This window comes from Girardinichthys multiradiatus, chromosome 23 (genome assembly GCF_021462225.1).
Source record: "Girardinichthys multiradiatus isolate DD_20200921_A chromosome 23, DD_fGirMul_XY1, whole genome shotgun sequence".
NCBI lineage: Eukaryota > Metazoa > Chordata > Actinopteri > Cyprinodontiformes > Goodeidae > Girardinichthys > Girardinichthys multiradiatus.
In genome coordinates, this window is record NC_061815.1 from 36,479,392 (window position 1) to 36,496,229 (window position 16,838).

The 16,838-nt window shown below is 39.5% G+C and overlaps 1 protein-coding gene across 3 annotated transcripts in view; it reads left to right on the forward strand.

Moving 5' to 3' along the window:
• Positions 1-2,601: 2,601 nt before the first annotated feature.
• Positions 2,602-16,838, forward strand: part of wu:fb13g09 (ATP-binding cassette sub-family C member 5) — a 34,279-nt gene continuing 20,042 nt past the window's right edge. For 2 of the 3 annotated variants that reach the window (XR_007036396.1, XM_047354021.1), the window contains exons 1-7: positions 2,602-2,959; positions 6,699-6,890; positions 7,968-8,123; positions 13,444-13,591; positions 14,898-15,131; positions 15,315-15,488; positions 16,671-16,818. Coding sequence is in view for 2 of the 3 variants with exons in the window: in XM_047354021.1 (XP_047209977.1) it covers positions 6,709-6,890; positions 7,968-8,123; positions 13,444-13,591; positions 14,898-15,131; positions 15,315-15,488; positions 16,671-16,818 (1,042 nt within the window). In the remaining variant the exon portion in view is untranslated. Of the gene's footprint in view, positions 2,960-6,698; positions 6,891-7,776; positions 7,878-7,967; positions 8,124-13,443; positions 13,592-14,897; positions 15,132-15,314; positions 15,489-16,670; positions 16,819-16,838 lie in introns of those variants that run through there. The other variant, XM_047354022.1, reaches the window with a different exon arrangement.

Below are 16,838 nucleotides of genomic sequence, written 5' to 3' on the forward strand. Positions count from 1 at the left end.
GGCAACAGCTCCTCTGTGACCCACTATGAAATAAGTGGTATAGAAGATGAATATATTAATGAATGAATCAGAAGGTTGTGGGTTTGATTCCAGCTTGTTGTGGGTTCGATTCCAGCTTTCTCTTCAAGTTGCCTACCGATCTGCGTATCGGTGTATGAATGTGTGAGCGTTAGTGAGTGCGATTGGGTGAATGTGGCTCTAGTGTAAAGCACTTTGAGTGGTCTGTGTGACTGGAAAAGCGCTATATAAGTTCAGTCCATTTACCATTCAATATTTGATAATCTTGCAGACCACCCCCCACCCCACACAAATAAAAACATGTAACTATTGTATGTCAAGTAGTGATGATACAGAACTGTAGGTAATTTGGGTCAATGTACTGTTCAGTAGTATTAGTGTCATTTATTGGTATTTGTACTGCACTGTATATGTCACATGCAAAGTCATATAAAGGATGTTGACCCAGGTTTGTGGCCAGTGGATTTGACTGATATGGACAGAGAGGCACTTGTTTTGATTTATTGCAATAAAAAAGTCCCCTTTTAATCTTGCTTCAAATAGTGAATTACGTACTGTGTGCAAACTGTTGCACGTACAATTCACTAGAAGTAAATATTGTGCTGTTATCAAGATTGGAACTAAAAGAAGCAAAATACTTAGCAAGCCTTTAAAGTTAGTTGTTTAAAGCTTTTTATGGGTCACTTAGATTCTACAGATGTGTTGACAGCAAATTTGTATTTTTGTAATGGGGCCTGAAATTTCTGGCGGGGCCCCTGACTATGATCCATGGAGAACGGTATCTCACTTCTGTATACTGAAGGTGTGGAAAAGGAGCGGCAAGAAATAAACTAATAAAAAAAATCGAAGGGTAGCCAACCACATTCCTTGTTTGCATTAACTACAGGTCCTTCTCAAAATATTAGCATATTGTGATAAAGTTCATTATTTTCCATAATGTCATGATGAAAATTTAACATTCATATATTTTAGATTCATTGCACATTAACTGAAATATTTTAGGTCTTTTATTGTCTTAATACGGATGATTGTGGCATACAGCTCATGGAAACCCAAAATTCCTATCTCACAAAATTAGCATATTTCATCCAACCAATAAAAGAAAAGTGTTTTTAATACAAAAAACGTCAACCTTCAAATAATCATGTACAGTTATGCACTCAATACTTGGTCGGGAATCCTTTTGCAGAAATGACTGCTTCAATGCGGCGTGGCATGGAGGCAATCAGCCTGTGGCACTGCTGAGGTCTTATGGAGGCCCAGGATGCTTCGATAGCGGCCTTTAGCTCATCCAGAGTGTTGGGTCTTGAGTCTCTCAACGTTCTCTTCACAATATCCCACAGATTCTCTATCGGGTTCAGGTCAGGAGAGTTGGCAGGCCAATTGAGCACAGTGATACCATGGTCAGTAAACCATTTACCAGTGGTTTTGGCACTGTGAGCAGGTTCCAGGTCAGTGCTGAAAATGAAATCTTCATCTCCATAAAGCTTTTCAGCAGATGGAAGCATGAAGTGCTCCAAAATCTCCTGATAGCTAGCTGCATTGACCCTGCCCTTGATAAAACACAGTGGACCAACACCAGCAGCTGACACGGCACCCCAGACCATCACTGACTGTGGGTACTTGACACTGGACTTCTGGCATTTTGGCATTTCCTTCTCCCCAGTCTTCCTCCAGACTCTGGCACCTTGATTTCCGAATGACATGCTGAATTTGCTTTCATCCGAAAAAAGTACTTTGGGCCACTGAGCAACAGTCCAGTGCTGCTTCTCTGTAGCCCAGGTCAGGCGCTTCTGCCGCTGTTTCTGGTTCAAAAGTGGCTTGACCTGGGGAATGCGGCACCTGTAGCCCATTTCCTGCACACGCCTGTGCACGGTGGCTCTGGATGTTTCTACTCCAGACTCAGTCCAATGCTTCCTCAGGTCCCCCAAGGTCTGAAATCGGTCCTTCTTCACAATCTTCCTCAGTGTCCGGTCACCTCTTCTCGTTGTGCAGCGTTTTCTGCCACACTTTTTCCTTCCCACAGACTTCCCACTGAGGTGCCTTGATACAGCACTCTGGGAACAGCCTATTCGTTCAGAAATGTCTTTCTGTGTCTTACCCTCTTGCTTGAGGATGTCAATAGGGGCCTTCTGGACAGCAGTCAGGTCGGCAGTCTTACCCATGATTGGGGTTTTGAGTGATGAACCAGGCTGGGAGTTTTAAAGGTCTCAGGAATCTTTTGCAGGTGTTTAGAGTTAACTTGTTGATTCAGATGATTAGGTTCATAGCTCGTTTAGAGACCCTTTTAATGATATGCTAATTTTGTGAGATAGGAATTTTGGGTTTTCATGAGCTGTATGCCAAAATCATCCGTATTAAGACAATAAAAGACCTGAAATATTTCAGTTAGTGTGCAATTAATCTAAAATATATGAATGTTAAATTTTCATCATGACATTATGGAAAATAATGAACTTTATCACAATATGCTAATATTTTGAGAAGGACCTGTATGTAAGGGAATAACCAATCAGATTCCCTGTCACGTTTCCTGCTCCGCCCATTGTTTTCTTGTCGTTGCCAAGGCGACCCCTCGGTAGAGTCAGCGGTTGGCGGAGCCGCTGTTACATCAGCGAGTAGCCGGGATTTCCTCTCCCCCCCGGTGGGCTGTGTCACCGCTTCAGGCCGCTATGTGACGGTGGAGCAGAGCCGTGGACACCGCTGGGAGGAAACGGCACGCACTGTATACACGTGAGACGGAAAGTTTGCCATGTTCAGTACCAGTGTTTCCGTCCGAGCCCCGCGGCGGCTGTAAAGGGAGATGTGTCAGCACGGAGTCGAAGAAGTTTAAAGCTAAAAGAGGGGACGTCATGGTCCTCTTCATGTGGTCTTTTTTGATTCTGAGTACCCTTCACGTCTAAACTGCTACCGAAGTGACCCGCGACAAGCGGAACTAAACGTAAGTGTTGAAGTGGTAACAAGTGGAAATACAGTAGAGCTGTTAAGCCATTTCTGATTTCTTGATATTTCTCCTTAAGGAGTCAGACCTTCTCGCATTTTTAAAGCGGTGCTTTCTGAAAGTCTTCTAAAGATTTTAGGTTGGACTTTTTTTTGCCTTTTCTAGTCTAGTCCTTTATAGCTGATCATGACTCTGTTGACGGAGTTCCTACACATTTTCATGTATATATTTCATACTTATCTATTTGTTTTGTGTTAACTTTGGCCCGTTATTAAAGTTTAAATTCAAAAGTTTTTAGGGAGTTACTGCAGACATTTCTCTCAAAAGCCTGCAGAAACTACAGGATGGATGGATGAATGGGCGGACAGGCAAGCAGTTTTATTGGATGAGTTTCACATTTTAGACATTAAACATGGAAATACAGCCTAGAAAAATACATTTCTCAGCTTTAGTTTTTTTCCAGACTCAGAACAATGCACATATCAAATTCATTGTTTTCCAGATGTTTCCTGATTGCATATAAACCCTGTGTTGAGTGTGTGTATGAATAATAAACAGTTAATTAAATATTTTTTTACAGAGTAAAATCCAGCCAGGGCAAGGGACCTTCAATTGAGTTTCAGTGTTATGTTTTCAACTAATAGCCCTTTAGGAATCGCGGTAGTCAATTTAAAACCCCGTTTCTGCCTACCAAACTGTGTTATCAGTGGTATTTTATTCTTTCATGGTGTGTGGTTCTTATTTCACGTAAAAATACCATTTGTGTTAAAACTAAAATGTCACTCAGTTGTTTTTATTTAAAACCGTAAATCAACAAATATTTCTTCTGCTTGTAATTGGCTACAGCTAGAATAAAGATATCTATAACATTTATTGTTATTTGAAATGTAATGCGTTGACCTGGGCAAAAATAGAATTAAACACAGTGGAAATGTGTTTTTGTCATTTCTGTCTTTAAAGCAACAGGTAAGTGTAGAAGCCTCCATACAAGAACAGAAATGTTCAATCATTCCAGCACTTTCTGCGCCATTTCATTAGAAAGACTTTAAACTGTAGGAAAAATAAGACGTACAATTAAAGTGTTTTTGAAATCGTACCGTTTAAAAAAAACTATGGTATTCATTAATACCAGAAACCGCCCCATGGCAAGATTAATCTATAGAAATAGGAACAGATCACACCTTTGGCTCCTAATTACAATGTGCCTAAGGATGCCCTTTAAAATCCGTCTTTTGATAAATGTTTTTTTTTCTTCTGTTTTCTTGAATTTACAAACATTTAAACTCCGAATGATTCATAATTTAGAGATAAGTAGAGTAGCTAACAGCAAAGAAACATTTCTCTGAAAGGGATCAGATGCTGAACAGAAGTTGAGTGAAAAAGAAGTGAAAGTTCAAGAAAACCTTTCAAAAAGCAACTGTTAAGCATAAACATTCAGTGTTTACTTCCCTAAATTATAAAACCTAGCTCTGATCTTAAGTTTTAGTCCCCTCCCAACAGGTTAAGCTGCGAAGCTATGTAAGTATTTTGTTTTGCTTTGCTTGAAATGCTGGCATATAACGCATGGCAGCAATGTTTGGCTGCCTTTAGTTTACATCGAGTTGGTCCGAGTTCACAGCCACCTGAGAAAGTTCACATAATATGCACACTGTGGGCTGTGGATTGAAGGACAAGCTCACCACGAAATCTTGGTTCTCACTGCGTCAACAGTGATCGTGTCTCAGCATATTTCCCAACAGTACTTCTGATATCAGTTTCTACTTGTGCCCCAGCTTAGCTGTCAGTATTGAATCTCCTCACCGACTGCTTTCCCAGGACAAGTATCGCAGCCCACACCAGGTTGGGCTGACCTTGTAATGGAGCTTTGCTACAGAAGGGATCAGTGACGGTGTTCTGGACGCGCTGGCACAGCTCAGACACCTGCTTCTGAGCCTGACGGGGCACCTGGCAAGCCGTCTTTAAATAGATAAGCACTGTATGCCAGAGAGGGGTGCTGACCTGCGAGCAAGGTGGTGTTTTTTTAAAAACTATCTGCATCCCAGAGGGCGATTGAGCAAAACACCGCTCTTCTGTAATAGCTCTCGGGGGTTAAAGGAGGACAGAGCAGGTGGATTACTGTGTTTTATCTATCCCCACTGAGAGTTTTGCTGAAAAGGTTAGCTATACAGTAATTTAGAGAAAAAAAAAAGATACGCACCAAAGCATTTCAGACTGAGATAACTTGTTGCCTGTCAGAAAACACAACAATCCATGAGGTTTTTACCCTTCTGTGAAGATTTATTATAAGTCAGCTGACAGAAATGTGATCTGCAGGGATTCTGCTAGCAGCTTTCAGCTCTTAAAGTCAAGTCACGTTTATTTATATAGCGCTTTTCAGCAACAAGGCACTCAAAGCATGTTTAAATGTCTGTGTCCTGTATAGACAAAGCAAATCCTTTAAAGCTGTGCTTTTCATTTGGCATGGATGCACCTTGGCATCATCTTTACAGTATAAAAATAGGCAATCTTACGTTGATGATGGGAGAGTTGGACCACAACATCGTACAGCTTGTTCTAATACATCCTAACAACATTCTCAGCTGGGTCTCATAGGTCTGTTGTGACAAGTCCATTTCGAGTAAACGTCTTATGGTCCCTAATCAAATCAAGATGAGGGGCAGCAGTTTGAGACCAAGACAAACAAAGTATTTAATTTTAAACTGTAATCAGTCTTTCAGCATTTTTACGTCTGAATACAGCTGTGTCCTCAGTAAAGAAAAACATCCTATGATAGAAAAACTTCATAATTGGGATTGTTCATGCAGTTAAATTGCAACCTCAGTCCTCATAATCCTCTTCATATACTTGTTTAAGAGCAGTGGGTGAACCAAACTATTTCTCATCATAATCTCATTCCTGACTTTCAGTCTATAACATTTTCTGTTTGAAATATGAGTATGACCAAAGTTCATTTCATTATTACTCATGTACTTATTTCTACTAAATAGCTTCCAGTGTTTTGGGATGGTTTTGTACATTTGAATATGACACAATCTGACACAAAATGACAAAATACTGTAAAAAGAGTTGACAACATTACTCAAAATTATTTATCAGTAAACATTACTAAATTTTGTCTCATTTTTATCCTAAATTCTGTCATGGAAGGGTTTTTGTTTTCAAGGCTGTCAATTTAAAGTGGGAAGCCTTTTATTTTCTTTATTTAACCATTTTATGTGATTGTTTTGTGTTTTTGGACCGATTTCCCCAAATGTTTAAGATCTCTGAAGAATTTCTCTGGTGCCTCTCATCTCAATAGGTGGAGGTTCTCCACTATTATCCCTAAATTTATTTTTAAATTTTGCAGTTTTCAACCAGTTTTCTGTCATTTCTGCTATCTCCCTAGTTCAGTTTGTATCAAATGAAAAGAAATCTTTCTGAAACATTTGTTTCACATTTGCATACTTGACAGTTGAACAACTTGTTCCTAGCTGGAAATGTCAATCACTGCTGTATTTACCTGTTGGCTCTCGCCTGTTAACATGCAGTGTACAAAAGTAAACGTACAGAATAAGTATTTCTGGGATTTATTTAGAGCATCTCAATAAGCATGCCTTGCTGTTGATGTGTTGCAGCGTAATCAGTTTTTTTAATTTGTCCTCTGAAATCACCAAGCTATTTGCTTTAAGACAGCGGGGTGTATCATTTAACGAAAATCAGTACTTGTTCATTTGGGATTGTGCTTTTTTTTAATCTTCAGAGGTCCCACCATGTTTCCTGATGCCCTGGATGCAGCCGGGCGAGTGGAGGGCCTTTCACTGTCTTCCCCGCAACCGCTGCCCGACCTGGAAGAGGAGGATGAGGCCGAAGCGTTGGCAGAGAGGGGGGCGAAGAGACGAGGCCGCTACCGCAAAAGCCTGCAGCTTTTAAAGCCCTTTAGGATAACACACAAGTAAGCGAATTATTTAAAGTTTATCTGGCAGCTCTTTGACTGTGAGCGAAAAATAGCATGAATCTCATATTAATGTCGTGCTGCCAAGCAAAAGTTTCTTTAAATTGGCCAATGACCTGGCAATGACCCAGCTTTGAATCATAGTCCACAAAGTTTCTGATTATTTGAGATCAGGGCTTTGCCTGGTTTAGCCTGCTTTATCTATTCCAAGACCAGTTTAAATAGTGTGTTTGGGATCATTGTCCTGCTGGACCACCAAGTTCTGCCCAAAGTTCAATCATCTCGCCCAAACTCTCACCCCAAACACACACTGCCACTCTGGTTCTAGAGGCTGATGGTTGAAAAAAAAACCTGTAAAGAGGTGTAACTTTCTCAGGGATTTGGATCCAAATATTAATGGGGATACTCGTACTCGTCGTCTTCCGCTTTATCCGGGACCGGGTCGCGGGGGCAGCAGACTCAGCAGAGACGCACAGACGTCCCTCTCCCCATAGGGGGATAGTTTTATATATTTCAGTCTGCATGTATACTTTTGCCTGTCTATTTAATTTAAGAAAATCAACAATAACTTCAAACATATATTTCTAATTCTTGTATTTAAAACTGAAATGAAGACATGTGTTTTATCAGTAGTCCACCCCACATAAATGACAGTTCACATGCATTATTAAAAGCCTTAAATGAATGACACACTTATGGCCGCTATGAGTGTGTGTGCACTCAGTAGTTTTCTGCCTGTTTAATCAGCTGACTGCTTGGGTGTAGCAGGAGGCCATGATAAGGCATGGGAACTTATCCCTCAGTGACACGCAGCACCATGTTTGAGCATGTCTCACCTGATAAACCCGTCTTTCCCTGCCATTTTTTTTTTTCACTGCTCTCTCAGATTTCTGTGAAGAAAGTGCAAATTACTGTCCAAACACAGCAGGCAGGGTTCTCCTGTTGCAGACTCTGGCCATCAAAGGCACCGCTTATCTCATCGACCACGTAGGTCGATGAGAAATAACATAGCATCTCTGTGTTAGCTCTGTACTTTCAGGACTCTCACCAATTTCCACGGCTTCTCCTCTATTCCAGGCATCAGCACCCAGTTGATAATGCCGGCCTCTTCTCTTTTATGACTCTGCACTGGCTCTCCCCGCTGGCACTGAAGGCCTACAAGCAGTCCAGCTTGTCTTTAGATGATGTGTGGGGACTGTCTTGCCATGAAGCATCAGGAGTCAACTGTCAAAAGTGAGATTTTCCTCATGAAAGTGACATGGGGTGTAAAACGTCAGGCCATTGCTGAAATACGTGAGATGAATTTGAAGAAATGTGAAAGTTTTCTGGGTTTTTTTGTTTGCAGGAGAAAATTAGACATGGACTGACGCCATCTAACATCTAATTTAGCCTAAATCTTTGCTTTATTTACTCCATCTACAATGAGCACTCATCTTGTCATCTTAATCTGGAGAAGAAGACCGTTAAATTCAAAGCAAAATCAAACTTCATTCCTTTATTTAAAAAAATGTAAATATAAAATTTGAAGAGGATTTGCATTAATTTGTATATTGATTATGTCCTTTATCTTTCTCATTTTGATTGTTCAGTTAGTCATTCAAAGAAAAAAAGGCCATTTATTTCTTTTTAAAAACCTTGTAGACCCTCTTAGATCATGTCGTTTGATTGGTCCTATTGTATCTCATAATTGGGTCAGGTTTATATGCCAATAAATGCACTGAGATTACTGTTTTTTTAGTTGACTTTACCAAAAAAACTAAATTAATCCTGCCCAGATTTTCAGAATTTAAGTACAATAAAACAATTTTGAAATGGGGTTGATCTAAGTTAGTCCACATGCTAACAAAGCTGTGAAACACCTTTTTGTTACACTGCCAAATCATACGCTAAATTTAGTTTTGTGTTAGATTAGCTTGATGTTATAAATGTTCTAAAAACAGCCAGATATATCTAGAAGTCTGGAAAAGTTTGGAAAATGAATGGCTCTTTGTTTTAAGGACGGTTTCTAGTAATAGTTACAGGTACCACATCTCTTAATAGCTTCACAAATGAAAGATCAGCTAATTTTATTGAAAGCATGACATTTTTCAAACAATTTTCTTAGTATTAGTGGACAAGTTATCTCTTTTTGACAGCTTTAAAGTGAAAGATAAGTACTAAAGGCAAGGAAGCAGGTAAAACTTGATTAAACCTTAGAATTTTTTCATGAGGTCTTAAAAGATCAACACACTAGCCTCTTAGAGCTACAACTTATTTTATATCAATTTGTAAGAAAAGTTCAGGTATACTCTAATTTCTTCTGTCTTGGCCTAGTAGTGTTTAGAGGAGTGTTGATCTCCATACAACTAAAGAATACATGCAGCAGTTATTCTCAGACAGGGGAACTGCTCACTAGGTTGCAAGAAATTTAAAGCATCCTTTCACTGGAAAAGATCCTTGGAATGGCTTGATGCATTTTTTAAATCAGTTCCCGTAGATTAAAATGCTGTTAAAAAGAATTTTCACTAACTTAGTGGTTGTCAAATTTCAGTACCACTTCAGTAAATACCAAGTTTTACAAGTACAACTATCTTGACAAACATTTTAAAATGGCATCAAAAGAGAATTTAATATGTTATAGTAAATAAACGTAAAAATATTTTTCTCATCCATTGGTCCTGCTTGATTCGATGAAAGATGTACTTTCAACTTTAGTTTACAGAAAGGCTCCAAAGTCATAATTTCTCAGCAAAATAATATTCCAAAATCCAATTTGGGTGTCTAGCATAACGCTGTAGAAAAAAATCTAACTAATTAGTCAATAGTTGTGGATAAGTAAAATACAAAAGAGGTATTGTATATTTTCTCTGTAAGAATACAAAGTAAAATGTTACAGCTTCAAGAAATTACAAGCACAAAGTTCAAGTTTACAGTTGTGGTTTATTCTTTATGAATACAATATGCTACAACAGTTTGTGAAGAGAAGAAGAAGCAGCAGCACTAGCGCCAAAAGAACGGACCAAGAGCATATATTAACGACATTAAGACATATATAAACGTTTTAACATTACCTGGCTTTGTACTGTAGTTTCTTGGTCTGTCATCTTAGCGCTAGTGCTGCTGCTTCTGCTTCTTCTTCTCTTCTTCTGCTGGCGGTTCGCAACAAATTCATAGGTGAATACTGCCACCTACTGTACATAATTGTATAACTCCACCCACTATATTCTGAGCCTGAGATCACGTGACACTAAGTCGCTGATGAAAATTCGTATTCTCAAAGAAAAGAAATCGTATTCACAAACTGTTATAGCATATTGTATTCATAAAGAATAAACCACAACTGTAAACTTGAACTTTGTGTTTGTAATTTCTTGAAGATGTAACATTTAATTTTGTATTCTTATAGAGAAAATATACAATACATCTTTTGGATTTTACTTATGCACAACTATTGACTAATATGCACACGTTTCCGACGGACTGTGTCTTTACATACACATTGTTTTTGATAGCGTTCTTACCCCATAACTTCCCACTAGGGCAACAACCCTAAATATACAGCCAGAGCTACAGTTGTGTGGTTTTATTTAAACTTAGCTATGTGTTAGAATGGCCTTGTCAAAGTACAGAATTAAAATCAAATTGAAACTCTGTGGCAAGACCTGAACATTTATGTTCAAAGCAACTTTTCATACAATCTCACTGAGCATGAGGTATTTCGCAGAGAAGAGCAGGCAAAATATGGTTAGATGTGGTAGAGACAAACCCCAAAAGACTTGAAGCTGTAAAAGGGGGGTTGTACAAAATACTGACTCAGAGCTACTATATATCAATGCACGCCACACTTTTGGCATGCTTGTTTGTAAAAGATTTTAAAAACTATGCTTCACTTCCTTTCCTTCCACTTCGCAATTATACACTAGTTTGTGTTGGTTTATCACATCCCAATAAACTACATTGGGTTGTTTGGACCGACTTGGCTGAAATATTTGCACTGTCCCAAGCAATTCCATCAAGCTTTTTACCATTTTTTGAAACAGTAAAATATGGAAATAAAAGAATGAAGGTAACCCTTATAAAACATTTATGCATCATCTTAAAGTAATATCCCTTTGGGAAAGAAAGACACTTTTTACTCACAGTAACAGCAACCTTAGATGCTTTAATTTTGTTAGTTGGTTTGTTGTTGTTGTTTGTGAAATGTGCTCAGTCTGCTCCATGAGACCTAACTGATGAGCAGCCTGTCTCTCCTTTTCACTAATGCAGGAGCACGGTGTTGGGGTCAGGAGAGGGCATCTAAGTATAGCAGGGATTAGAGATTACAGTGAGAGTTGTTGCCTGACTTGTGTGTTTATGTCATTCCTCCACCTGAGTCTCACAGTGTCTCCCTGCCACTATAATTAGCTGTCACTGACTGTCCCTGTTTGGCTGCCAAAGCGCGGCTTAAGGAGTAGTGACGCTTAAATTTACTGAATGAGCGATCAAGACTCAAAATAAGCGCATTAGTGGACATTTAGACGCTCCCTGAAAAGAAATGCTGCTTCTTTATTACTTATGTGCGGACTACATGGAATGACACTGCAATAAAGAAGAGGGTGACTTTTTGAGGAACTTCTGAATCTGGAGACTGTGTGTATGACTTGCTCTGCTGAGAAGTTGCAGCTCGGGGTCTGGTGATGCATTACTTCTTCTTTTTCTTTTGTGTGTGTCAAAGTGTCAACTCAAAAGCAGCAGTAACGAGCCGCCAAGCTACCACTTAGTCGTGTTTGGATGTTTCAAGTTAGGTCCTACATAGCAGGAACGGTTATGCAACCCCGACGCAATGGAGAGATGATGGTGCGAGGAAGAATTTTGGAGGGGAAAAAATAAGAAACCCTGGGAGAGTTGACACTTGTTGGTGCACAGTGAGGTGCGAACCTTTAACGGGATGTCCTGGCCAACAGTTACTTGAAACATCAGCATCGCTTGCCATCTAGCTGGTGGCTGTTAGGAACACCTCGTTTCTGCTTATAAAGCAAATAGTCCCTCTTTCGGAGCACATGTTGTTGCCCTTGTGTTCTCATTTACATTTCAGTAGGTGTCCGGGGGCGCTTGGTAGTTGCATGATGGACTTCTTTTAAGTGTAACCTTTATGTCAGGCTTTTTAATTTTGTACCACATTTTTAGAAGAAACATTCATATTACAGCTGCTGGAGATATTTGTATGCTATAGCGATTGAACTTGAAAAACGCCAAAAGTGCTGCTGTCATGTCAATTGTCTTTTCCGGTAATGCCATCAGGTTAAACATAGTAAAGAGAGATGTTTGAGCCTTCCAGTAGAATAGTAGCATTTTCAGTAAGTGTGCAAAGCATACACAAATCAATTCAGATGAAAGGGACTTTTTACTTTTTTTGTACAAATAAAAATCTCTGAGTGTAAAGTGTATTCAGGCTGGTCCAGGAGAACATTATTTAGAGAAGCAGCCAAGAGACACATGGTAACTCTGGAGGAGCTGCAGAGAAATTTTAACATTTTGGCCGCATTTTGGCAAAATGCAATACGTGGCTTTTCTTCAGCTGGTAGAGTTGATGGGATGATAGATAATTATTAATAATGGAGTGATGCTAGAAGACAACCTGTTGGAGGCTGCAAAACGCTGGAAATGGGGGCAGAGATTCACTTTCAAGTAGTCCAATCACCCTAAACATACAGCCAAAGCTACAATGCAAAGATTTAGTGCAGAACATATTCATGTGTTAGGATGATCCAGTCAAAGTCTGTGGAAAGCCTTGAAAGCTCATGTTCACAGGGGCTCTCTATCCATTCTGACTGAGCTTGAAGTATTTTCCATCTAATTTTAATATAAAATCAAGCATTGCATTTGTAATTTTCTCTTACACACACATTTCAGCTAATTCAAGCTGTGTGTACCACAGATTTTTGGCTGCTGTTTAATTGTAATTTCCTACATTCAGCACCATTTGACTTCAAATAGTAATCATCAGGCGTCGTGAACGTGTAGTTGGCTTAATGCTTCGTCTATCTCTGATACGTTTTTAATAAAGTCGTTTGGGGCATAAATTACTTTCTGCAGCTGCTCCACTGCTGCTTTATGGACTCATTAGCCGTGAAGCATTTGGCCAACAAGATATTTATCCACTTCAAGCCGCATTCTGCAGCAATAGAGGTACATTAGAGCATATTTCACATGTTTGGTACCTTTCTTCGACTAATTATGTGATGCATCATTCATGATTCTATAATGGAGGTCACCTTTACCTTATTATCACCACTAGCTGCTAATTTTTCCCTTGTGGTTTTTAACTAGAATGATTGCCTGCCAGGTTGTTTATACCCCCCAGTGGGGGCTTCTTGGCATTCTGATACACTGCCTATACCTAATTTAAGAAACATTTGTGATACTAAGAATATCATTTTTATTTATTATAATCTTGCCCTCTGTTAAAGCCAAATTTATGCACTGTAACCTGGCAATAGCAGTAAATTTGTGCCATAGAGAAAAATGTTTTGATAAGATGTTTTTTATATATTTTAATTCCCTAATTTTTGCTTCTGATTTTTTTTGGTATCAGACTTGAATTTTTGTGGCACAACGAGCTGAAAAGGCATGGACGAGAGGGGGCGTCCCTCACAAGAGTCTTCTGGAGGTTCTGCCAAACCCGGATGCTGGTGGCCATCTTCTCTATCCTCCTCACAATGTTGGCAGGCTTCATTGGACCTGTGAGTATCGCCCAAATGACTTGTTCTCCTCTTTCGGTATCATTGACTCTCAGCTGAGGGGTTCTTGTTTGTACTTTAAATCACATCATTCACTTTCATGCCAGCCTTGATATTTAAGGCAAAAAAGCCTCTAATTGTGTTAGAGAAACTCAAATTAATGTCATTTGAGCTATTTGTCACATTTGTTCTCAGAAATGTGCAGTTCCTTTTTTATCTCTCCTCTTGCTTTGGCTTTTTCTTTTTAATTCTTTCACAGCAAACATTCAAAAGGTGCATATTTCTAAGCCTTTTATATCAGATATTAGATATAACTTCATAATAGTCTTTAGGGTTCTACTTTAATCCTTGTCTAAATGCCCTTGTATTGTTCCTTTTGTACTCCAAGCAGTTTATTTCTGATACTGTGGTATGTTTGCCGCTGCAGCCAACGTTTAATAGTATTACCTGGATTTAGTTTTTGGCCAGTGAGCCATTTGTCCGACATTGCAGTCTAAACTATTTGCTGCACATGATCACAAAACAGCATTGTGTGGAGATTTCCTGCAGATTAGCAAGCGATAAGGACATTTAAGCAATCTGGAATTTTAAATACAGCGTTGGCCATAAACGTTGGTGCTCATAAAAGGGTGCAAAAAGCCTTAAAATTAGAGCCGCACTTTATCAGGAAAGGATACTCTTTAAGAACATTGCAGTGATGAGGATTAACCCACATTTTACTGATACTTTTCTTCCATTACTATTACACCAGGTGCCCACCAATCTTCATGAGCTCCAGCATCTCAGTCACTAAAGACATGCAACCTGCGTGGTCATTAAAGACAGTTAAAAGTTGGGGCTGCCAAGGGTCCCCATAAGAGCCATTAGACTCTTTGTTAGACATACCCAGAAAAACCTTTTTCTATTTTACCATCACAAACTTAAACGTGGAGTTTGTTAAAGTCCCTCTTGGACTTTAATTGCAATTGTGTTCTTTGGTCTAGTGTTCTTTATTTGACAGTTTAGAAGACAGGCATGAGGGCTGAGAAAGAAGAACATTTTTCAGTGTGAGATTATGTTGCTAAAATAAACAAAACATAATTTAAGGGTTTTAACGTTTTTTACACATCTTTACCAGCGGTGCTGATAAGTGATACTGTTTTAGTCTGGAACAACCTCTTCTCATCTTTTCCCCCTTTCAAATTTTTTCCCCCACTCTGCTTAACCACATCTTTTGCATTTCTAAACTATACAGTTTATTTTTCATCTTTTTGTTCTTTCGCTGCTACATTTTCCCTTTTCGTTTCCCTTCTTTTCTGTCCACACTTAGGCTCTGCTGATTCGAGCTCTCCTGGAGTATTCCCAGAGCTCGCAGGTTTCTGTGCGGTACGGTCTGGCTCTAGTATCCGGGATCTTCCTGATGGAACTGATACGCTCCTGGTCTCTGGCACTCATGTGGGCTGTAAACTATCGCACCGCTGCACGCCTGCGCGGGGCAGCCCTCACTTTTGCCTTCCAGAAGATCCTTTGCCTCCGTAACACTAAAGACATCACCCCAGGCGAGGTAGGCGACATCGTTCGAGAGAGAATGTTAGTCCATCTTAAAGAAAACGATCCGTCACACAGCTTAAATATAGAAATACAAAGAACAGTCTTTCAGCTAATTTGTTTTTTAATGTCTTGCTGAACATTTGTCTTTGTTGTAGTGGCTTAGCTATTTTAAAGAAAGTAATTTCTCCCCATCCAGTTGATCAACATCTGCTCCAGTGATGGCCAGCGGCTGTATGAAGCAGTGTCAGTGGGGTGCCTGCTGGCAGGAGGGCCTTTGGTCGGGATTCTTGGTCTTTCCTACACTGCTTACTTCCTGGGCCCCACAGCTCTGCTTGGATCAGCTATTTTCATCTTCTTCTACCCAGCTATGGTACGACTTCTGCTGGGGGCTCTGAAGCTATTTGTTTAGGCAATGAAGAGTTTGATTTTGTGTGTGTCAATCTTTTAAGGTTTAAATTACTGTTTCCATCAGAGTGCCTTGCTGAAGTATTTATACTCCTTGAACCTTTTCACATTTTGTGTTAAAACCACAAACTTAGATGCAAACTTATGGGATGTAATAGACTAACAGAAAGTTGTGCATAATTGTGGTTTTGGCATTTTTTTACAAAACTAAATTTGACAAAAATCAGAAAATTGTGTTGTGCATTTGTAATTATCCTCCCTAACTTAAATTTATAATTGTGTACAACTAATTGCAAGCAAACATGGTGGTAGCTTGTTTTATAGAGTGGAGATGTATTTCTGCACCTCAGTCTTTAGTCTTTTGCAGCCTCCAGCAGATTTTTTTACATGTTTAGCCTAATTTAGCTCCATCCATCTTCCAAATAACTCTGACCAGCTTCTCCGTCCCTGCTAATAAAAAGCAGCCACACATCATAATGCTGCCACTGCAGGTGTATTCATACTGAAAGTTACATTTACAAGTAGGCTGTATTTACTTATTATGTGACTTCTGAAGACATTGGTTGCACACATATTTCTGTTGGGGCATCAGAGTAAAAGGGGCTGAATACAAATGCAGGCAAATATTTGAGACTTTATATTTGTAAAAAAGTTGAAAAACCATGTATTGTTCTCATCCGCTACAAAATTATGGGATTTTTTGTGGGGCTGTCAGATAAAATCCCAATAAATTACATATGAGTTTCTAGTTTTAATGTGAGAAAATGTGAAATAGTTCAAGGAGAATAAAAATTAATAAAAGGCACTGTAATTTCAAAAAACTAGAAGAAAAGAAAACAAATGCTGCTAATGGCTAGTTCTTTTGTGCAGACGTTCTTTCAGACTTTTAAAGAACCACACCAGCACTTTTAATAATATCATAACTATGGGACCATAAATCTCCTGTCATCTTTTTAGCTGTTAGCATCAAATTACACCAATTATACCTCGGGCACAGCCGGAGACTGTGGTGTTCATGTGAAGGGCATTTGTCACTCCAGACTCCTGGAGAGGCCCTACAGCTCAGCTAATGCATGTCCGTCTGCTTTCATTTCCTCTCCTGCCACTCATTCTGTCATCGTTTTCCCCCATGTCGCCGTCTGGACAGATGCTCGCGTCGAGGCTGACGGCGTATTTCCGCAGGAAGTGCGTGGCGGTCACTGACCGGCGTGTAAGGCTCATGAACGAGATCCTGGGCTGCATAAAGTTTATCAAGATGTACTGCTGGGAAGATGCATTTTCTCAGAATGTTCACAGTGAGTGCCTGTCATGACTC